We start from the raw sequence: 23857 nt of genomic DNA on the forward strand, positions 1-23857 counted from the left end.
CGAAAAGAAAAGAGAAATCGGGTAAACCATCCCTACAAAGCTGTTTTATCCCAGGGTGCAACTCTCCAACTCACCACAGGGGGGAGCCAGCCGGCCACTAAGTGCATGAAGCAGAAATTACCAAGAACCAGTGTTTAATGTTTGAGGTCGTGAGTTAAACGAAAAAGATGACAAAGGGTAGCCCACACCTCCTCCGCGGGTGTCGGTTTTTCTCAAGCACATTTCTTAAATGTTTGTGAAATACCAACATTGCTCTTCCCCCCCCTCACTTCCTCCATGTGAAGCACGGGACCTGTGTGCTCAGCTGGATTGGTCCATCATAACATCGGTTATCTGTCTGCTAGCTAGTCGTTGAACAGACGCTACTTTCACCGCAGCTGAAGAAGGAGAGGAACCCGTACAGTTGAGACTCTTAGGCCTAAGTAACACGTAAGGTAATATTTAAAATTTTTTTACATGTATTATGTGTTTTTCGGCGTCTTCCGTGGCTTTAAAAACGGGTGTTATTACTGTGGGCAGTCGCACTAGCATCCTTGACTCCTGCCCAACAACATCTGTATCTTTGACAGATGAGGCTAACGTTAGCTGAGCTGTTTGGCTTTGACGCTTAGAGCTGAGTTAGCTTGTGGGACCTCGGACGACGACTAACACTCGTTTATCCTGTGAATTGGTGATAGCATTTGTAACAAAGGCGCTTTCTTGTTTTTATGTTCACAGTTAGTGTCAAAATATAGAAATGTAGCTGTTCCTGTAAAAGGAAAGCTGTACTATTGTCGTGTCAGTTGCACAGAACAGTTATAATACGTAGAGTCAACGGTTATTAGTGTTTCTGGAATTTCACAAGTAACGGTCTAATGGTTTGATTGCGTCAGAATAAGTTTACGTAAATGCTGATTTGCATCATAATAGACGTTTTGGTTTTAATACTTATCTTTTTAAGCATCTAAAGTTCCTTTGACATGTCCTTTTGCTGTGTTTTTTTCAAGACCATTGTTAACATCCAGCCAAACTGAAGTAATAACAGGAGTGGGTTACTTATGCCCAAATTCGAATGATACTGTGGTGTAATTTATCTTATGAAGTAGGGATGCACGATATTATTAGCACGTTATCGGTATATTCAGATAATGGCTTGAAATCTGCCGATGCCGATATATTAAAACAATGCATTAATTATGCGTAAAGGCTAGATGATTCCCTAAAAATGCTTGACCTAATGTTACGACATTAACTCACTGCATGCACCACCCCTCTTCCATCAAGTGTGAAGATGGGTGCAAGGTTTTGTTTTCCAAGTTTCCAAAACGGACAGCAAGGTTGTGCTCAGCATCAGTCATGCAAGGAGGGACCACATCTCATTCATTCAATACTGCAAATTGAATCGCTCATTTCAAGAAGGGGTGACTTGATGTTCTCTGCTATTAGGTGGAAAAAAACATGCCCCTAATATATCGGTATCAAAATCAGCAATCGGCAAAAAGGGTTGGAAATTATCAGCATATCGGATAGCGGCAAAAAAAATCCAATATTGTGCATCTCTAATACGAAGACACACATGTCCTACTTAAAATGGTCCATCTTAAATTTTTGATAATCACCGTGCACTGTATATTTTCATAAAGGGTTTTCTTGGGTCATATGTTGATAGTTTTCCCTTTTCCTTGGATGTTTATTATTGTATAAAAACCGTATTGGATACAACATACATAACTACTACGTACATACTTACATTACTTTGTCATAATACAAGTGTTACAGTAGAGATTTGTCATTTACCTGGAACACGTTGTCTCTCCTGAGTCCAACATAATTAAAAATAGCCAAAGTGCTAAAATGATAATTTTTAGTTAATCATCAAAACTACTTTTATATTCAATTTATTTTACTAGGAAAATGCTGAACATTTGACAGTTTCAGCCTCTCAAACTTCTCCCATTAGAATAATTGTGATGTTCAAGGTTTTGATTGTGAGTCAACTTCGTGGATGTTGTGATATGTCATATATTTGTCCTGCTTTCTCTTGAATATAGAAAATAATCCTTAGTTGTATCCCTGATATCAACTGGAGTTAAATATCTTGTCTGCCAATTAAACATTTCAGATTCTCACTAACACCGAGCTGTGATTGTGTCATAATACTTCAGTTAAGTTGGCCAAGGATGCTCATGCCTCCATTTACAGGAGCTTATCTCTTGCACAGCTCCACAGATCACTGATAGGGTCGCCCTGTTGATCTTTTAATGAAGCTGGGCCTCCTCCTTTGCTCCAGATGGCCCTGTGTTGTACTTGTATGTCTGTCTGCAGGGTCGTGTCTGTGTTGTTATTAATGCTTTACAAGGCCTGGACCCCCGCAAGCTCTGATAAGTCCTCTCTCCCCCTCCCCTCCTGCCCAGATAGTGAAGGTCAGGTCATGTGACTTTTGTTATGATAAGAGGCGCAGTACGGCATCTGGAGCTCGGCAGCATCTGTTGGTGTTTCACCCGGCTCAAATCTAACCGCTTTTTCTTCATCTAGCCGCTGTGATCGGCAGGGATCAGGCAAGTTTAGAGCACAAGCCAGCAGGTAAGTTATCCATGACATACAGTATCTTTGCCTCAGAGCAGGTGGTTCACTGTTTGAGCCTACTACAGTAATTGGCTTATTTATCTTTAGCACAATTGAGCAGCCCAGCCTAGAGTTTGCTGAAAGTTTAGATAAACATAGTTTAGCTTGTGTTGATTCCCCTGGGAATTTTAGATGACAGGTGGGTGACACAACACGTGTGCTGGTTGTGTCTTAGTTATGTAGAAGTAGCATGATGATTCTGGTTAGTGCAAGTTAAACGTACGTTTCAATTGCTGTTGACATAGACAGAAAACAATCAGCTGGCACTCAGTGGCCATCTTTTGATTTGTCATGCTGCTATTAATTATGCAGGCAAAACAATGATTAGTGACAATAAACAACCAGAGACAAAATTAGCAACTGTCTTACTCATGAATTTCAAAACCCTGCCAGGCAAAAAAATAAGATTAGTTGTGATATTTTGTGTCTTTCTATTATAAGGATGCTAATATTATCTGACCTATATGGGGTAAAAACATCATATCAGTATCATTGTGTATGTTTTCTCATATATGCCTATATTATTATTATTTTTAACAGAACATATGATGCATTAAATGATGCAGGAGGTTATTAAGATAGCATCACTATATCTGCTGCCATATTGGTTATTGGTTGATTTTTCCTCTCAAATTGATATGAGTGTAACTTTCAAAATTCCTATTTGGTGTTGTTTGGCTCTACATTGCTTTTAGTGATGATATCATGTAAAACCTGTCTACCAGCATCACCTTTGTGGAAACTGTAGGAAACCCCTTCGTGTGAATGGAAACAGGTCTTGATGTGTGCCTCGCCATTTAACTGAGATCAAAGTAGGTCAAGCTCGCTGAGTTGCCTCTCTTCTGTGGATATAAAAAGTCTTCTGAAGCTGGTGCATTGCGAGTTCCATCCGGGGTCACGTCTCACCACTTTATATTTCTGTACTCCACCGGGGCCGAGTCCACTTATCGGGCCACATTGTGTTACTTTACTTGCAGTGTAACTGAGTGGTAGCTTATTTTCTCTGCTGAATGAAACTAGGATCATTTGACTTAGGGCAGTAAATCTGACCAGCAAAGCTAGCAATATTTAGGACTGGTTGGCTGTTGTACTTTATGTAATGGTGACTGTGTGAAGAGGGCTAAAGAGAAGATGCAGTAAAGAAGTCCTCATCATGAATCAGCTCTGCTCAATATTAGTGTCTGTGATTGTTTCTATCTTTTTGTGAGTTTACAACACTATATATAGGCTGGCATGGAGGTAGAGAGGCCACCTGGTGTGGGTGTTTCTTCCCACACACACTCCTCATTCTGATCATGGCTGGAGCTCCCACTGTCTTGTTTTTCTTATTGCCTCTCCTTGTTTCCCTGTATCTGTGAGATTTACTCGGCTCCCACACACTGACACAATCCTGTCAGAACCATGACGGCAAAAAGGCTCCTTCCCTTTGTCTTTTTATTTCTCTCCTTTCCTCCCTCCTTTTCCATTCACCTCACAGATAATGAGCAGATAAAAAGCTGAGTGGACTTGGAGATGGAAATGGCCCTCTTGAAATTATGCAAAAAGGTTTTTGGTTATGTGCTTTGCAGATAATAATTAACCATGTTGTATAACCGACATCAAAAAGCAGACTGAGCCGTTCCTTTTGTGCACGCATCGAATCTTTCCACTTACAGCTGAAGTTTGTGCTACTAGATGTGTTTGCACGCATTAATTAGCACTAAACAGAATGTGTGGAAACGGACCACACTCCACAGATGTTACATACGCAAATAGCTGTATCTACTGATGTTTCAGAGCTCGCAAACAGCTTCTTTGGTTGTCTATTCAGCACGCGGTTTCATTACACCCACATCTTGGTTTATGCTGGCTTGTCAAACGCTGCTTTCCAGCTGTGCCAAAAGGCAATTAAACACAAGTTGTTCATATGCATTACTTTGTCGGAGGGTTTATACCAGTCCTAAACGTCTGTTTTTAGTATATTTTGACTCCTACTTCATAGTTGCTTTGAGTCTGTTTCGTAAAAGAAGCATATTAAGCTACATCAGGTTGTGGTTGATCTATATTTGTTCTTCCTGCATGCATAAACGACACTGTCTCTTAGTAATGTCTTTGGTTGCAAAATAGTTTTTATATGATAATCTAAAACCTAAGCAGGATGCTGCAATTGATTAAATGTAGTCTAAGGCTTCCTCACTATGATGCTGGACTTGCAGCATTTTAAAGCTAGCTGAGTCCATGTGTTTGTTCGCTCTCCAACGATGGAACATGCGACAGACGAATCATTTGCCTCGTCAGTAGAATTAGTGTGAACAGGAGCTGTAGAAGCTATTGGTAGCTACTAGCTTGTTGATGTTTGCAGCATGTAGTCAGCATGTTTAGATTTGTTATCTATTTGTTTGCTATCTTTCATGCTTTTCTCCAAAAACATGTTCAAATGAGGTAGGACTGCACAAGCATTGCTCACTTTTGCAATGACAACATGATGTGCTATATATTGAATATTAAACATGTCGTCTGTCCTGAATCCTAAATTATTCCAAAAAAGTGCTGTTCCTTGTCATCACAAGCTCTCCATAACCACATTTCCTTGTCATCTTGCTAGCTTACTTTACTGTCTGCACCAAATTCACACCAATTAGTCTGTAGATGAAGTCTAGCTGGGGCTTTCTCTGATTGGCTACAAGGTGTGAAAGCTGAGTGTGAATGCAAGTAACGCGTATATAAAAAGTGGTTCTTGTTTGTTTGATTTCAGGCAGCCTTTGTGATGTGTTGCTCGTGAATGTTCGTATAGCAATGAGGAAATGGAAATAAGCTACTTCAAGTGAGGTGCAATCCAAGCCACAGTAGATCAGTGAGAAGCCTTTGAGAGTAAGTACCACCATGCTCTGATCCAAATTACACATGACGCAGGTGACACAGAATTTTTGGTGCATGAAGTAACACCCGAGTGCATTAGGCTAGCATTCATGGCATGACATTAATTCTGCTAACAACAAGGAGCCAGTGGAGAGCCTCACGAAAAGCACAGTGACATGAGCTGTTTTTAGTTGGTTTGAAGACCAGATGTAGGCGGCTTCTTTTTGGGTGATTTGTTTTTCCTGTGCGTACAGGCAGCCATGCTACAAGTAGTCCAGCTGTGAGATGATCAGAGCCTGTAGCCAGAGATGAGCAGCATAATCGGCTGCATTAGACCTGATCTTTCAGCGCCACCATGTCATTATAGAAGGATGCTAAGTTGTCTGTCGAGAAACAGGTGGCTGGTAAAGAGGGCTTACAGATGTATTTATTCTGCAATTTCCTCTTGTGTTTCAGGTACCAATTCCCCCCCGGAGGTTCTCGTCTGATGGAGCAGTGGTTGTCAGTCTTGGTGAAGAGGCACCATGTTTCCTTGCCACGTCACCCCCTGGCCCTCTGCTGAGCCGCCGGCTTCCTGCGGCAGTCATGCACCCCCAGCGCAGCCCTCGCAACCCCTGCCAGATCTGCTGTGCAGCTGTCCTGCTGCACCTTTGAACGCCCACTCTGAGACGCCCTCCCCAGACCCCATGGAGTCCCTCATCGTGGTCACGGAGTACGAACCCAGCCGAGCACCTGGAGAGGCCGGGGAGGAGGAGGTAAGATGAAACACAGACCTGTAACACTACACTGTTAACACCTGGCATTAACGCGTGTTTTTGGTGCCTCGATCAAAAGCGCACCTGGCATTAGAACGCCAACGTAAGTTTCGAGTGACCTCTTATGCTCAGAACTCAATATGCAGATATACACATACAAGACTGGAGTCTCTGTAAACTGTGACAAACAGGCAGATAGATGTGCTTAATGTGCTCTCCTCTGGAAACCTCACAGTGTTCTCACTGCAATGCATTATTATAATCTATAATGACCTGGTTGTGGGTTGCATTTCTGTCACTTGTCCCTGTAGGGGTAATGTTTCCAGTATTGAAAAATAAAAAGCACTGTCCCTCGCTGAATCAATACAGGAGACAATTTGCCCTGCACATAATTGCACACATCCCGCTCTAATGCGAAACCTATGTTTTCACAGGCTTGGGAATGTCATGAGTAATGATGTGGAGCCATAATTCATTCTTAGTTTAGGGGTAATCAGCATATGTGGAATTTGACAGTCTCAACAAGACAATTAGTTTATCAATTTCTCCTTGGTATTTTTTGCCCATGTGTTATAATGGATTCTGTAATATTGTACAGGTGTTGATCAGGGTTTGCGTTATAAAAATCAGCGCCGCTCTACGTGTCCTGGAAGCTTTCAGTGTTACGGACAAATGGAAATTAAAGTAATTTATTTAGCTTAAAAACAATTGATAGGCAGGCTATATCAAGAGCGTAGAATTGGGTAGGGAAATTAATGAATCGTCCCTACAATAATTTTGTCCAAAAATGTATATGTTATACGCGTACCTGTTGCACTGCGGAGGAGTCGTGCATGAGACAGTGATCACTCTGTCTCGCACTGTAAACAAGGACTCCCGTCTACAGTTCAGCTCATACACTTCACTAAACTGAAATATATACAGTGGAACAACATGTCTCGTGCTCAAATGACCACTTTCTGCACCGCATCCACGCTGTCCATATGTATGCGCACTTTCTCTCTCTCTCTCTCTCTCTCCCTGAGGGAGTAAAGTTTGTTATACATACTAATATTAGTTATTATATAGGCTGTTAATCAGGATATATTTCACTATAATCCGTGATGAGGACTTCGCAGGCTGTGGAGAAATTCAAGCCTCCGTAGCCGCTGAGCGCTGTCATCTCGTGCACTTGTGGCATTGATTAGAGGGGCTGTGGCTGCTGACGTGTCCTCTCCGGTAAATCCTTTGCCAAAATGACCAATAATGGTTCAGATGGCTGGTTTAGCATATTCCTGAAGCGCTGATTGGACGGAGTTATGATATTTACTAGGGATGCTCAATATTATCGGCACGTTATTGGTATCGGCCGATATTGGCTTAAAAATCGCCGATATCCGCTGATATAATTAACCGATTAAAATAAAAGGCTGCTGCATACTTGATTAAATGCCCGACCTCGGCGCAATGTCCCCGGCGCAAAGAAGACCTGCGCGGCGCAGTGTGATGATGTCACGTGTGTCTACCTGCAGCATGAGAGAGTTAGAAGCCAAAATGTCCGTGGTGTGGAAGTTTTTCAAAGTGTCCGAAATAGAGAGCAAAACTGCTATTTGCAATGACTGCTCAGCTCCGGTGATGCGAGGAGGAGCCAAGGCAAAGTCTTTCAACACTACAAACTTGATTAACCATCTCAAGACCCGTCACCCCGACCGTTGTAACAAATGTGATAAGAGTATCACCATTATACTGTACGCTAATTCCAATACAGAAGAGAGTTGATGATCTCTGCAATTAGGTGTGGGGGAAAAAAATATCGGTATCAGTAATCGGCTAAATGAGTTGTAAAATATCGGCATATCGGATATCGGCAAAAAATCCAATATCGTGCATCCCTAATATTTACATATATATGTATATTATTAACATATATTATTTTCACCGGACATTATGACCAGGGGATTTTAATACGTCGGACTTCAACAGATTTTACCAGTAAAAAAACGGCAGTTACCGGATAACGGAAACCCTGGTGTTGATAGCATTGTGTAGTTGAATATATGTTGTTAATACAAAAAAGAAGGCCTGTTTCTATTAGCTGGAAAATCAGTACTCAATGCATTATGTCATATAAAGTTGATACATACATATCGGCCATGATATAATACTCATACATAGACGAAGTTAACTATGTGACCATGCAATATACATAACCATGATTTAAATGTATCACACCTCAGGTAGAAGAAATGGACAGCTCTGAGACGCCTGAGCCTGCTTCCTCGGTGGCAGCTCCTTTCCGGACTCCGTCCTGCGACCTGCTGTCCCACACAGTCGGCCGGTCAGAGTCCCTGCTACCAGGATACCAAGAGCAAAGGGGAAGGTTAAACCTGTCTGACAGGAAACTATCTCTGCAGGAGCGCTCGCAAACGGCAGCATCGCCATGCAACTCTCCGGGACTCAACGGGCGCTATATTTACCCGTCATTACCCTACTCCCCCATCACATCGCCTCACTCCTCTCCACGCTTGTCCCGTCGGCCCACTGTGGAGTCCCACAGCGTTTCCATCACGGACCTTCAGGTATGGTCACGCCTTGAGACTCACGTAGTCGCAGTGTTATAGATTTAAATTCTTTTAAAGCCTTCTTTAAAGCTTCTTAAAATTTGTCCCAGCCTGTCTGGAACAAAATCACTACTGCTTACACAAATTAAGAGCGTAATTACTGTTTGCCATGTTATTACCATTAGTCGACTTTTATATAAACTCTCTGTTGACAGTTTTGTTTGTCTGTGATTGATTAGATGAACAGGAAAATGCCAATATGCATTATAATAATTATGATTATATAAAGTATGATCTCTGCACCATCTGACTGGTGTATCCCCTAAAGGACTGGGCATTGCATAAAGTGTTACACATGAATGAACAAACTAACTAATGTTGACACAGAGCCAGGCTTGCAAAGAGGTGCTCCTCTTGAACATCTGTTAGTTTAACAAAACATCAGTACCACACTGTGTCAGAACACACAGAACAACATGTGCATTTGTCCTTAAAGCAGCAGCACACTGGTAAAGACAGGGCGATGTGGATGCAAAGGTAAGGTTCTATAGAGTCAGTAGATGTAGATAATAGATATGTTCTTTGTTAAATAGATGCAGAAGCCTGTAAATGTCACATAGTGTAGGAAGATGTTCTCCTGTGTGATAAATCCTGATATTTGGAATTATCCTCTTGTGATGACTTCTTTGTCAGGTCGCTGACGTAGCTGTACGTTCTGTAGTATGTTCCTCTCAATTGTATAAACAACTGACTCACTATCACTTTGGGCATTACAATCTTTTAATAATCTAATAATCAAATGAATCACATGCCGTAATGTATTTTAATGAAGAGCTGGTTAGTCAGTGCCTCCCTAGTTGTTTGTGTCAATCATTCTCTGCCGGCTGCGTTCAGTTTGTTCCCAGCAGTCTGTGCTCCTATCACTCACTGTTTGAATCCACTTTTCAACAGATAAATGAGGAAAGACTACACTTGCTTTAAAGGGCCAGTTCGCCGATTTTCACCCTCATTGCTATCATGTTATTATGGGGAGCTAATGCCATTATGGTAGGGAAAAAAATGCAATTTGGCTCTGTGCTTTTGGAGGATGCTATCTGCTTCTCCAATGGGCCCTGGAAAACCTCCACCAGACTACCTTAAACGCGTCATATGGCGGAGGCCAGGGAGCTCGCTAATCTACACTTCCTCAATCTAGGACGCCCACCTCCGATGTCATGTCTTGGTCAAAATCATGTTTGAAATGTAGACTGCAGACCTGAAGATTTTTGAGACGATCCACTGGTATATCGGATTCTGTACTGCTCTGAGCCATTGCCTGCAATGTCCTTGACTGGAAAACGTTAGTACTGTAAATTCTCATATAACAGTCGGTAGTCAAATAAAAGCCGGCTCTCTATAAATAGCCGGGGACATGGTTGACACGAACAAATAAAGGCCCCAAATACAGATCGAGAAAAAATGTAAAAACAAATGACTGATGAATTTTATGAGCCAATAAACATACAGTCATGTTACTTTTAACAAATCAACACTTTGTTGTTGTGGATTGCTCATATAAGTGTTAGTGCACTGTTTTAGTCACTGCGGGTGCAATCTCACCGGAGCGGCAATTAACAAAGTCAAGAATTTCAACATTATGATGCAGATTAGCATAAAGTAAAAATGATGCTTTGTCAGGTCTGTCCTCAAGAGGAGAAGAAAACTTGCTCGTTTGTTGAACGGAGGTCGGATCGACCTGCATGCAGAAATTAGAAATAGCGGCCTGACTCTAACGTAAGCCTGCTTCATATAAAAGCCTGGTACCATCTGCAGTTGAGGTAAATAAAGGCCCCGCCCACTATTTGAGAGTTTACGATATTTACACCGTCTCTCGCTCGGCCGTTCCTTTCAGAGGGAGGGGTGCAATGCATGCTGGGTGTTGTACAGTTGTTACATCTACAGTTATGGCGCCAATTTCAAATATTATTGCTTCTATCGATTACAGAGAACACCAGCTATGACTGACAGTGGCTTCTTCCAGGGGAGAATTGCTCCTTTAAACTACAAAATATACCACGAACTGTAGCTGGGCAACACATTCTACCTCTTATATCTTGGGCATATTTGAAGATGAGCAGATAGGATTAGTGCCAAAATGTTTATGTCTGATTTACCTCTGAAAAGTTAGATGTGTAGAGATATTTCTGTGAAAGAATGGTAGGAAAATGGCAAATTGAACTGGGAAAGTGATTGCAGAGTCATACTGAAAATGTGTCTCCAGTTAGAGGAGACCAGGCTTCTTTGGAACACTGATAAACAAAACACTGAAAATGAAAATGTAACTTAATGAAGAGGATATTGCATGCTCAGAAAAGGCAGATTTTATAAGAAAACTCATGATGTATCTGGGGTATATGTTCCAGAATCAATTTTCTCCTCTGCTCTTCTTTTTTTCCTCTTACCCTCTTTCTCTCTTCAAGGACTGCGTTCAACTCAACCAGTACAAGCTGAAAGACGAGATTGGAAAGGTACCATCGGAGACAACTCACTGATTGCTCCCTTTCACCGGCTCTTCCATTTTCCTTCTCCCTTCCGCCTACTGCATGTCTGTCAAGTAGCGCACATCATCAAGGACACGCAGTAACAGCCTCTGATATCCTCTCTCTCTCTCCCGGCTGTCCTCATTTCCCGAAACTCTGAGTAAACTAGCGGGCCATGGGAGAGTTGGAAGATGGATGAGAGGCTGGTATAAATAGCGCTCTCTAAGGGTTGTGCAATGCTTAGTGGATACGAGCCTGTGACTGACTGGCTGTGTCTGCTTGTATGTGTGTTGAACCGAAGAAGCATGTCTATAAATTTCATGTTAATATGTTAATGTGTGTGTTTAGACAATTAGAGCCTTTCAGGATTGTTGGAGAGGCTTCTGTTATCAGATCATCTCCGGGACTGTCGGATCAGCTCCGTGCTGCCTGTCCAATCTGCTCCCCCAGCAGGAACTGATCCCACTCTCTCTCTCTCTATCCCTTCCCTCTCTCTCTCTCTCTGTTTTTCGGGGATGAATTAATGCACACAGGCTACTAATTGGGCCTAGTTTTTTGCCTGAATTTCCTGTGTGTGTGTGTGTGTGTGTGTGGGCAGGGGAGCTTGATAGCATAAACCAGATCCAGTTTCCTTAATTAGCCTGAAATCAAAAAATGAAAGGGAGAGAGAGAGAGATGATTTGAATTTCTCTGTTCTCACTTTGAAGCAGCTGGTACTCCGTCAGCATACACTGTCAGCCCACACACTTCCCTTGTGTGTGTGTGTTTATGTTTGTGTATTTGTTGCATGTAGGATGTATTTTTTTTTTTTTTTCGCATGAAGAATCGACAGCTGCTCAATCTCTTCTCTTTTACTTACTCCTGCACCAGGGCTCCTACGGCGTTGTCAAGCTGGCGTACAACGAGGATGACAACACGTACTATGTGAGTTTGTCATGCACACGCTCATGCAGATGCGATATCTACCCAACACTTTCTTATTCACCTGTCACATACAGATGCGCCTCATAATACTTGAACCCCCTCGACACATTCGCTGGTGTGATTTCATGTGAAACCTCCACATATGAAAATGTCTCAAATTAATTGTGCCTCGCTGAGTGCTGTAATGACACACCAGCTTGAGCTTTCTGTTTGCTGTTCGTGATTATTGCTGCAATCCTCATTAAGCTGCTTGATATTGACAGACAATGACACAGAGATTATTTTCAAATTCCTCCCAAGTGACAAAGCCCAAATGTCGCATTCACTGGTTATATCATTTCTACGAGAACAGACGCCGCTGAGGCTGTTAAAAAATGAGTTTTCCCCTCAACAGGGAAAATATCCACCCAACAGTGTAGCTGTCAAACAAAGCACGCTTTCATTGATCGTTGTCAAATACAATGAATGTAGTTTTATGATCTGGGAATCAATAATACGATTATGTTTGAAAGCATTCTAATGTTGTGTCCCGTCAGTTCTTGTAGTCGCAAAAGGTTGTTTAAGGCGAGAGGAGAAATGTTTTGTTCCCGCTGTGATATCGATCTGTAGGTGTGTGAGTGGGCGCACTGTCAGACATGCATCTCCTCGCTCTGCAGTGTCTCACTCTACCTTTTTGTTCATCTTTTCTCTGGATCTGATGCCCTCTCTCTCTCTCCCTCTCTTCCTCTCATCCGCCCCCCTTCTCTAAATCTCTCCCATGTTCTCTCCTGTAGGCGATGAAGGTGTTGTCCAAGAAGAGGCTGATGAGGCAGGCTGGTTTCCCACGTAAGTCTGGAGCCAGTGCCAGATGGCTAACACAGTAGAGAGCACAGGCTCTTGTAATGCTCCAGTGGTGCATGAACACTTCTAATACCTGTCTTGTCACCTTTCCGTCCGGCACATGTAACCCTTCCCCTCTGTTTTTGGCTGACCGCCGGGGTCAGCCCTACACACGGGTCTGTATGTGACTGACTGACTGAGTGAGTGACGGTACTTTGAGAGCCGTAGAGGGAGAGACATCGCAATGGCGGATCATGGAGCATAGTGGACCTCCACTGACGCGACTCTCTGTCTATACGGCTCTGATACTTTGTTCGGGGAGTAGGTGGGGCTGCTCCTCTGCTGCCCGTTTGCCTTCCTCACCTATGTCCGCAGTGCGCACCTACTTTCAAACACGTTGTCAATGGCCTCATTAGGAGAGTCCTTGTAACACATTGCCCACAAAAGCGCACATTGACCTGATGCAGTCAGACACATACTAGGTTTTGACCTCGTCTTCTTGTCCCTCTTTCAGGGAGGCCTCCCCCTCGTGGAGCCAAAGCAGCCCCTGAGGGCCCCCCTCAGCCAAAAGGACCCCTGGAGCGGGTCTATCAAGAGATTGCCATCCTTAAGAAGCTGGACCATCCTAATGTGGTGAAACTAGTAGAGGTAAATGTTCAGCAGATTTTTGTGTCAGGCATTAAAGTCAGGTATTACTGTAATAGTCAGAATATAATACTCCTTTCCCACCAAAATTAGTGCGTTGACCTGGGTTTTTCAGATCTGGGAAGACCCGCTAATAAATGCTGATTGTCTCTTTTCCCATTGCCAGTGGAGTATACTCCTTTTGGTCATTTTTCTGCTGCGTCACCGTGTGACGTCACAAACGCGCCAGAAACAGGGTTAGTAAACAATAGTACGCACAAAGAACTTACATTATACTTAAATTCGCCGTTGATTGTTGTTCTTCTGGATTTACGCGACAGCAACCGGAATTTCAATGCATCACGCTGGAAAGGGGGCGGAGATTAGCGTGTTAAAACTGTGTATACAAATTATGTCATTACTATTTAATTTGAAACACATTCAAAATACACACTAATTATAGCCTACCCTCTGTTTTAGCCATATTGAGATGGCAATCCTGCTAGCTACCGGTACCAGTAGTTGAGCTCAGCCAACGGTGACATTGATTGTTGAGAGGATGGCGACTGCACTGACGATCATGACGGCGCATGTCCGTGATGAAGCTTTAGCTAGACTTTAGCGCCAGCGTCTGGGTAAAATACCGTTACACAATAAAATTCCTCTCTTATATTGTTGTATTGGTTGCACTGGTATATAGGACCATATTGCCCACTTCTTAGATGAAAAAAGTTGTATTTAAAGTTTTAAAATTTTACGGTAGATGAAGATAAAAACTAGCGCAAGGCATCTGTTAGACAAAAACAATATAAAGCTACAAAAATTCTCCAGACAGTTTGGGCTGAGTCTCCCCTCTAAAGAGCAACAAAGTACGCTGCCAACTCTGTAATGGATCAATTTTGTAAGAAGCCTCAGAGGGAGGAACAATAAATGATCAAAACTCCATTATTTCTTATTGCATTGTTGCATTCTTCTCGACCTAACAAAGGAAAGGAAAAACAACACGTCAAACGTCCCCGCCCTTCAAACAGTCTCTGACACTATAAACATGACGCTGTGTGTAACATTGTCATGGTTTTGCATTCATGTATTCATGTTAGCTTTGCAGAAAACAATCTAAATGCAAAATATTCAAGATTGACGGGATGTTTATTTGTACTTCATATGTGTCCATATGTGTTTAGACTAATTTCCATTGTTTTGTGATTTGTTGCCAGGTTTTAGACGACCCCAGTGAGGACCATCTGTACATGGGTACGTCGTGGCCAGACAATCCCACACACACACACTTTACACAGTCATTTGTTTTCATGTTTTTGTGGCTTTCATCACTAACGTTATCTGTGTTTCAATCACAGTGTTCGAGCTGGTCAAGCAAGGGTAAGCTAAGCCTCTTTTACAGTAACAATAGAGACACTGAAATGAGCTCAACCTCATTAGTAATGATTTGTTATTGACTGTGTGTGTGTGTGTACCTGTTTGTGTGTGTCTCTACTCAGGGCTGTGATGGAGGTGCCGACAGACAAACCTTTCAGCGAGGACCAGTCACGCTTTTACTTCCAGGATCTGCTCAGGGGAATCGAGTATTGTGAGTTACTCTTCCACTCAGCCTGTGATGACGCGTTAGAGCGTTAAGAATGGAGCCATTAGGGTCGTGTCTCTATCTCTCTCAGATGATTCGTTACGCATCTAGATACTTATTTAAAGCTGATTCAATACTATCAGCTGCAGATTCTGCTTAGAATCAGATACATGTTTACTTTCAATAAAATCCCTCATAGAGATAAAGATAGTGATACTGTAAATCTATTACACACTCAGCTGTGAATGTTTAAATTCCACCTCTACTGTCGGCGATATGAAGCTGAATCTTTTTTGCATCTCGATCTGCCCCCGTCCTGCACTTTCCCCTGCCATTTACACAAGTCCATTGTCTGTCTGTGCTGTTCTTGATTCCAGCCACCCACAAGGCTCATTTCACATCATCTCAGTGGCTCTTAAAGCATTTCAGCACAGAAAAAGAGGTTTTGCACAAAGTGTCGTCTAGGAGACTAGGGCTGAGGGGAAGAGGGGGAGGGCTCTGCACCAAGGACACTGCAACAGTCAGAACCCTCATTTTTCTGAGAAGTTATTAATAAAGACGGGTTTCACCCTCTTAAGTCACAGTGCATGTAGATTAGTTAGTAAATACATTTCAGACAAATAGTATGACACACTTGTATATGTTAAGCAGGAGCTGTGGGTGTGATCCTTTCTTTTGATGGCTACATTCCAAGTTCCTGCCTGTGTGTGCTGCCAGAGGAGCAGAGATTCCCACACATGGGTTTAAAACATTTGATTTTAATAGTCAAGCCAACAACTGATTTGTTCACAATTAAAAATTAAAGTATTCAAAAGAAAAATGCGATTTGCAGATCCTCCTCTGCCACAAGCACAACTCCTCAAATGGGTTCTTGTTGCTGTAATCCTTTCTTCCTATTTTAACAGTACATTACCAGAGGATCATTCACAGAGACGTCAAACCCTCAAACCTACTGGTGGGAGAGGACGGACACATCAAGATAGCAGACTTTGGAGTCAGTAACCAGTTTGAGGGGGCCGACGCCCTCCTGACCAGCACAGTGGGAACGCCTGCTTTCCTTGCTCCTGAAACGCTCTCTGAGACCAGAAAGAACTTCTCTGGAAAGGTGACGGAACAGTTAGCTAAGCAGCGCACTCTGGTGGTTATATTGAGAAATGCAAGAGCCTATATAATTTACTGGCCTGGTTACTTTATTTTTCTTGGGACTGAATAGTTATTTTGTGCATTACCATACATCATCATACGTCATCTTTATCATGTTTATAGGCTTTGGATGTTTGGACAATGGGAGTGACGCTTTACTGCTTCGTTTTTGGAGTGGTGAGTGTCTGCATCTGCAAAAATAGTCAATAAATCATGTGATTTCTTTAGTTTGATGTGTTAAAGTTTCTCCTGAATGGAAAACCATTGAAACCAAGAGCTTTTCTGTCATTCACAGTGTCCATTTATGGATGAGCGCATCCTCAGTCTTCACCAGAAAATCAAGACACAACCTGTGGAGTTACCTGAACAGTAAGTACTACTCATACAGTGTAGTGTCTCATAACAAAACGCTTTCACTGCCTTTATTTTTAGATAATGTGATCTGTAATTGCGGCTCTGTCTGTCTCCACAGTGCTGACATCTCTGATGATCTCAAAGACTTGTTGCTGAAAATGCTGGACAAGAATCCAGAGACCAGAATATCAATCCCACAGATTAAGGTAAACACTCTCTTAAGAAAAAAGGCTACTGGTGCCCATTATTGTATTATTAAAGTGGCAGTAAGCAACATGAACATACCAATGGAAAAAACCTTCCACCTCTCTGCATTACTCCTCTAAGCCCCGCCCACCAAATGACACACCAAACAAGCACACGCATTTTGTAACTGGTGTGTGTCGAGCAGCCGTTGTGCGGTGTGTCTCTCTGCAGCACCGAGACAAGAAGAGAGAGAGAGGAGAGATGCTGTTTATTCCAAAAAGTGCACTTTACTGATGGCAAAATCATCATTATCATCATTATAGTTATGAGTTTTGGTGTGGACCACCTTGTTACCTCTAGGTGTAGCTTAGTGCTAGTGTTAGCTGTTAGTATAAGAGCTACCGTTACCTGTCAAGAAGCAACAGGGCAACCTCTGCATCGCTTCGCTCTTCAGCCTTACACTCCCACTCGTCTGATCCCTCTTTTTATTTAGGGCTGTCTTTGTAGCTTTTTTCTCCTCCAAGCTCTTCCTTCTTTTTGCTTCTTTAGCAGTATGTCGTTGTCAACAAAGGAGGTACAGGAACTTTACCGCAAGTTGCCATGGCTCCTGACTGACACAACCTCTGCGTCCGCGCTCCTGTCACAAGTCACGTAGAAGCTGGATGAAGCTAGTTTGTCCGGAGTCGCTGTGATTGGCTAGTTACGGGGAAAGCTAACCCTGATTGGTTGTTTGATTTAGACCAGACAAATTTTTAACAAACTAAATACAAAGGGGCGGGCGCTCACAGTCACATATCAGCAATCATTTCAATATAATATTGTTAGGGAAAAGCGATAAACAAATTGTGTTATTGTCCTATGTTCTCTTCATTTTTGTGTCCAGGTGCACCCGTGGGTGACGAGGCACGGCGCTGAGCCTCTCCCTCCGGAGGATGACAACTGCTGTATGCTGATTGAGGTGACGGAGGAGGAGGTGGAGAATTCTGTCAAACACATCCCCAGCCTGGCTACAGTGGTGAGCTCAGACCTCACATAAATAAACATCACAGTCATGCTCATGTCTAATTTGTTTCGCCTTTGGTACCATCAAGTGAAATGTCACTGATAAATTCAGATACCACCAGAGGGGAATGGGAATGTCACATGTCATTGGTCACATTTTGAGATTTACCGTGAATAAATATTTGGTCAGGAAAGTGAAGCTTCTTTTTTTCCGTTTTTTATTTGAGCATCATTGTTGACTTTTCTTTTCCAGATCATGGTGAGAACTATGCTGAGGAAGCGCTCCTTTGGGAACCCCTTCGACTGGGCGCGTAAAGAGGAGCGCAGCAGTTTGTGCGCTTCAGGGCAAACGCTCACGTAAGGATTGTGTACATCGTGTACAGACACACTTCAGACTCTAAACACTCTAGCTAATGTCTTGCAGTATTATTAGAAGTCATATTCTCACTTAGAGCTGATGGGTCCACTTATACTTCGATGATGTCAGTACAGCCTGCTCTGCTAATGTCTGTCAAGAAGACTGTTATTATGTCTCTCCTCCCTCTCCTGCCCTGCAGGAAAGGCAGAGCAGGCAAAGTGAGATACTGCTACATTCATTGTAACCAAAGAAGGTAAATAACCTTAGGACAACGCTTGCCTGCTGTAGTGCTGTTTAAAGGGATAGTTTGGATTTTTGGACACTAACTTGTATAAAATACTTGCTAGTAGTGTAGTGGATGCTAAGCTATTAGCTTACTCACTGAGTCCCGTGGTCAGAGTTCTGGCCGGTTCCGAACGTAGAATAAGTAGTTCTGGCGAGATTCGAGGGTCACGAAACCGAAATGTTTTACCCTACAAACACGCAGGCAATGGTGATCCATACACAACACAACACAAAATCATCGTCCTAGGATTTAATATAGTGCGCCGTTCTTTTGGCACTTTTTTCTCTCTTGAACAATCCGGTATCACTACGCCTGCAGCAGGCCGATTTCTTCCGGAACCAGCCAGAACTCTGACCACGGGACTCGGTGAGTAAGCTAATGGCTTTGCATCCACTACACACAGCAAGTATTTCATTCTACCCAGTGTCCAAAAACCCGAAATATCCCTTTAAGAGGTAGAGAGTATATTTATATACCCTTGGCATGACATACGCTGCTTTATTTTAAGGTGTGTATTTAATCTTGTGCATTGACTTTATAAACTAGTCTAGTATATTTCCTATCCATGGTTGCTTTTGCTGTCATGTAATGTCTGTCTCTGTGCATTGCAGAAAACCCCATTAGAATGTAAAACACATTATAGCAATTAAGGATATTTTAATCTAACTTTGACTCGCATAAGCTACTATGTGAGAAAACTTTTCCTCCCTGCTTTTATTGAATGGCTAGCCTAACTTGTGGGTGACTCTGCTCATGTGTAATGAGTGCGCAGGCAGAGTGTGACAGAAGATTTACCATTGGATAATTAGCCACCCAATGGTAAATGGTAAAGCACCTTTTTATACTTCTTACCGCTCAAAGCGCTTCACACTACTGTACATGTAACCATTCACATTGATACGCTGATAACCGGGGGTGGGACAAAATACCGATATGGCAATATATTGTCCGCCTGACTCGTGCTATACAATTATCGATAGGCTGGCGCCAAATATAGATATTTTAAATGACTAATATACGGCGCTCTAAACACAACTATTTTACAATTATGATGTCGTAATGAGTCATGTTTTAGAAGTCTCTGCCTCTGCCGTTTGGATATGGTGATCGAAAGGTGTCGGCCCTGAGCAGCAGCAAGACATATCCTCCCATGGAGTCCAGACACTGGAGGTGGAGGTGTTGGCTGATGATGTCATCTTCATGAGATGATGAAGACTGGGCGTTGATGGGGAGGGTGGAGGGTTGCACATAAGGACGCCGTGAATGAACTGGAGGCAGAGAAAAGCCATATTTAAAAAGAGAGCAACAATATGATAGGCTAACAGTGAGTGTACTGCAGTGCTATTGGACAGATGTGATCAGGTGATGAGAACAACTGATGAGTGCAGAAAAATGAGAGTGAAGTTTGAGGGGAGTGTGAGCAGAATGGTATGAGATATGAACCAGCATGCACAATATAGTCTTCCTGACTGAACTCACGCTAGAGCTTCATATCAATTATCGCAGAATCGCTGTATCATGATATTATCATTATGGTGTGCCACATATCTTATTGTGAGTTGTCCTGCGATTCCCACCCCTACTGTTAACAGGCTGCTATCCTGAGACCTGATATCACTAACTCATTTGGCACACTCACAGAACAGTCGTTATGCCTTCCAATTTGTGGAGGACCCACTCTATCGCCTGAGCCAATTATAACTCCTTGAAAAAGCGCACTCATCATGAGTCCAAAGCATCTAGTTATCTTGATAAGTTGTCACTTATTAAGTTGCATGAAGCTTGTAAATATGTAATTATTTCTTTGTGCCTTCCCTTGACAAGAAGTTACTTCTTTAAAATAACTTTTTAAATATTTTTCTCTATATTTTCTTGATGTTTTCCCTCGTCTATGATATGTAAATATGCCCAGTGCTTGGTGCTTCGCATTATGTAACAGTTAAATGGTTGGTTTAAGCTCCTAAGCACAGCTAAGCAGTAGCTTATTGATTTCCCTGTTTAGTGACATATAGGATAGACAACAGTTTCACAGCAGCGCTGTAGCTAACGCTGAGTCTCTGTTACTCAGGAAACAGGAAAGCGGTGACGGCATGAGGAGTATGGACCTGCCCTACGTGGGAGAGGACGAGGCTCTTTCCTGATGCAGACGGTTTATATTGCACGCTGGTATCTGCCTTCCTGCAGCCACACAGCACGACACCCCTTTACTCACAGTTTTATACTGCCAGTCGACATGTATGTACACTTCCTGATGGGTGTCCGACGCAGAAAAGAAGGGAGAAATACGAATCTAAGGGACTTTTTTAAAAGCTTTTATTCAACTCTCTCCACTTTAAAGGCACAGTTTGATGTTGTTGGACTTGTCACATGGGAACCTTCGAGGAGAGGACTCTACTGTACCCTGAACCTGTCTTCAGCCCTCATCACCCGACTCGCTCTCCTCCTCCTCTTACCCGCATGCGTTTATAGTCCCAGCATGCTTCGTCTCAGGCTTCAACTGTACAGTTTGGTGTTTTATTGTAGTTTACCCACACGTATATCTCCTCGTCTCTACTTGACCAATCTTTCAGGTACACAGGGCAACGGGAACAGGCGACGGTTGATGGCGAGGGGGGGGTTGTCTTCGCCGTCTCTTTGATGAATCTCTTTAGTAAAGTAGGTTTTCTTGACAATGATTGTGTGGCTCACTCTGCTTCAGAGTGGTAGGACCCAATTTTGTAACATATTTTAGAGTAAAGAATCTGTACAGTTTTCCTGAAACTTAAAAAAGGGGAGTGAAAAAATGTTTACTTCATTGAATGCATGTGGTTACTTTCCCAATGCAAACACTATATAAGCTACTTATAAACATTTGCACGCTCATAGACTCAATTTGGTTGGTTCTTTATTAAGACTCCCGTTTACTGGAATCGACAGAGCTTTAAAAACAGTTGATGTAGTGCTTTTAAACAATCAAAGTCATCATTATACAAGATAGCATTAAAAAAAGGGACCTTCCTCTCGTGCTTTTAGTGAACCTTGATATGAGTTTTAGGTGTTTGCTATATATTTACACATTTAGAGAGTTCCAACAAAATAAGTAATGAAGGTAACAAATTATCTGCAATCCATTGTGATCCTGCGTTTCACATGCTTCGTGTGTTTCATGTGTTTGTTTCACTTCGTTTGTCGACTGAAAAACAGAAAGAGATTCAACCTCGAGTTCAGATTGTGAATGTTCTTACTCGTATTGTTTTGTTTTGTATCGTCAAAATGTTATTTTAAAACCGCACATTTTCAGTACACCAAAAAAACTTCAATTATGTATAGTTTTGTATAGTTATTTAAAAGAAAAACCTTTAAACTATTTGTTCTTCATGGAGCTATAACAGCGGGTACGTTTAGAGATGGACGCATAGTGCAGCTGCAGACTTTTTGTACCATCTATGCACGACATATCTGTAGAGGTGTTGAACTTTGAACTGTCGTCATCTTCGCTCGGAGGAGGAGGCCACCCTGCAAATATTTCAAATGAAATGATGAAGTACGTTTTTTTATTTGTTGATGTTTTTCATTTAGCGGTAAATTAGCATTGTTCTTCCTTTTCTTTACCTTTATTTTTAGTTTTCTAATTTCCTCAGATGTTTGTGTAAGTATAGATAAAGTCGTGTGTGTCTCAAACTTAGGATATCAACATATTAATTAATGCTTCCACACACTAATTACTTCAACACAAACGTGTTGAATGTATGACAAATGGAGAAAGGGACTTTTTTTTTTTACTTTCTACTTGCATGTCACTGAAGTGTACGCACTGTATGTCTGTTTTTTAAGACTAGTACTATGCATATAACGTGTCTTTCTCTGTATGGTGCAATGTACTGGCTGGATGAGGGAGGCTGTGTGCGGTTGACTGATTTTAATTCATTTTTGCTCACCCATTGTGTTATCCTGAGAGTTGTAATTAAGTTGTACTCCCTTCTGTTGAGGAAGACTCTGGCTTTAGATTTACGGAACATTATTGTTGTGTACTTTTGAAGAGTATTCTTTTGGAAAACTCGACCATGATAGCCGATTATCCTTTAATGCCCATGATATAGTCAGAAGATAAATTGCAGCAATGCAACTTGTGTTGGACTGTGAAGTGTTGCCTCATTTAAACATAGTTTACACTCATTTATCAGATTTTAAATTCACCGTAAATCACTATAAACTGTTGTTATTTATAACATTTTTACCTTAAGCAAAACAAGAAACGTACTTTCCTTTCTGGGAGTATTTTCCTCTCTGAGACCACCGAGAATAACCTGAAGGACGTTTTGGGTGTGACTGAAAGCCACAGAAAAGCTGTAAGATAAATATTTTATACATACAATATTTAAACGTGTACTTTGTTCCAATGCAGTCTCTGCCCTTTTGTGTCAGCGGGGCCCGGCTAATGATTAACCTTTACCGTTCACACCATTTTGCATTCTGTAGTGTAAATTCATTAAGAGCTTTGGGGCCTCTTCTCCCCTAAATGCATGCCAACATACTGAACACACACACCACTGTATGGTCACAGCATGAAAGGTCACGGGCAACACAGCAGGACCTTTAAATTAAGTATTCTAAACATACTGTATCTTGTTCATCATTTGAATAAAATATTACTGCCTTTCCTTTGGTCTCTGTGTTTAAGCTGCAGTTCCTGAAATGGACCACTGGTGTGCGCTGTGCACTGTAACATTTCTGATTCCTGAGAGCCTGAATATCACATTCTGTTCTTTATGTGTCAACAGCAGATTTTCTGCATCTGCCAGATCTTCTACATTCAGACTGTACAGATTGATTCTTGTTTTTTTTTTTGCATAATTGGTTTGATCCATCACTCATAATTTATATATTTTTTTACTATATTAGTCACTTGTTTTGTAATATATGAGAACAAAAATCTGCATTTATTCCACTTGAGACTGAGACATCCATCGGCGAGGTACACCCTCGACTGATCGCCAGTCAGTCACTGGGCTGACACATAGAGACAACCTTTCAAGCTCACCCTCACACCTCGGGGCAATTTATAGTCACCAATTCACTGAATGTATCCGGAGGGAACCCACGCCTGAACAGAAAGGCCCATTTCATCCGAACCAGGATTTGAACTAGGAACCTCCTAGCTGTGATGCGACAGCGCTAACCACTGCACTACCATGAAGCCGCCTCTATTTCCATTAAAATAAAAATGGTAGTGATACTATGTATATAAAAATCCACTAAGTTTGGGGGCTTACAAATGACAAAGGTATTTACATTTTCTTTCATAGAAATGAGGCAACATACCTCCGTGTTACCAATCTCAGCA

At 42.1% G+C, this 23857-nt stretch overlaps 1 protein-coding gene across 4 annotated transcripts; it reads left to right on the forward strand.

Annotated features, from left to right (window-relative positions):
- Positions 1-350: 350 nt before the first annotated feature.
- On the forward strand, positions 351-23174 carry LOC138601867 (calcium/calmodulin-dependent protein kinase kinase 2-like). 4 transcript variants are annotated; one of them, XM_069673145.1, is made up of 18 exons: positions 351-434; positions 5899-6197; positions 8414-8755; positions 11197-11244; positions 12127-12180; positions 12954-13005; positions 13514-13647; positions 14841-14877; positions 14982-15003; positions 15123-15211; positions 16111-16310; positions 16472-16525; positions 16644-16717; positions 16821-16908; positions 17772-17903; positions 18144-18247; positions 18448-18501; positions 20603-23174. In XM_069673145.1, exons 2-18 carry the CDS (start codon positions 5967-5969, stop codon positions 20673-20675), a joined length of 1788 nt encoding a protein of 595 aa, XP_069529246.1. In that variant the 5' UTR covers positions 351-434; positions 5899-5966; the 3' UTR covers positions 20676-23174. The 4 variants fall into 4 exon arrangements, with proteins under 4 accessions (XP_069529246.1, XP_069529248.1, XP_069529249.1 ...); XM_069673146.1 differs by having other exon boundaries at positions 391-429; XM_069673147.1 differs by lacking the exon at positions 18448-18501.
- The last annotated feature ends 683 nt before the right edge of the window (positions 23175-23857 follow it).

Source organism: Semicossyphus pulcher, unplaced genomic scaffold (genome assembly GCF_022749685.1).
Source record: "Semicossyphus pulcher isolate SPU_LCO1_2020_fin unplaced genomic scaffold, fSemPul1.0.p SCAF_22, whole genome shotgun sequence".
In the NCBI taxonomy this organism is placed as follows: domain Eukaryota; kingdom Metazoa; phylum Chordata; class Actinopteri; order Labriformes; family Labridae; genus Semicossyphus; species Semicossyphus pulcher.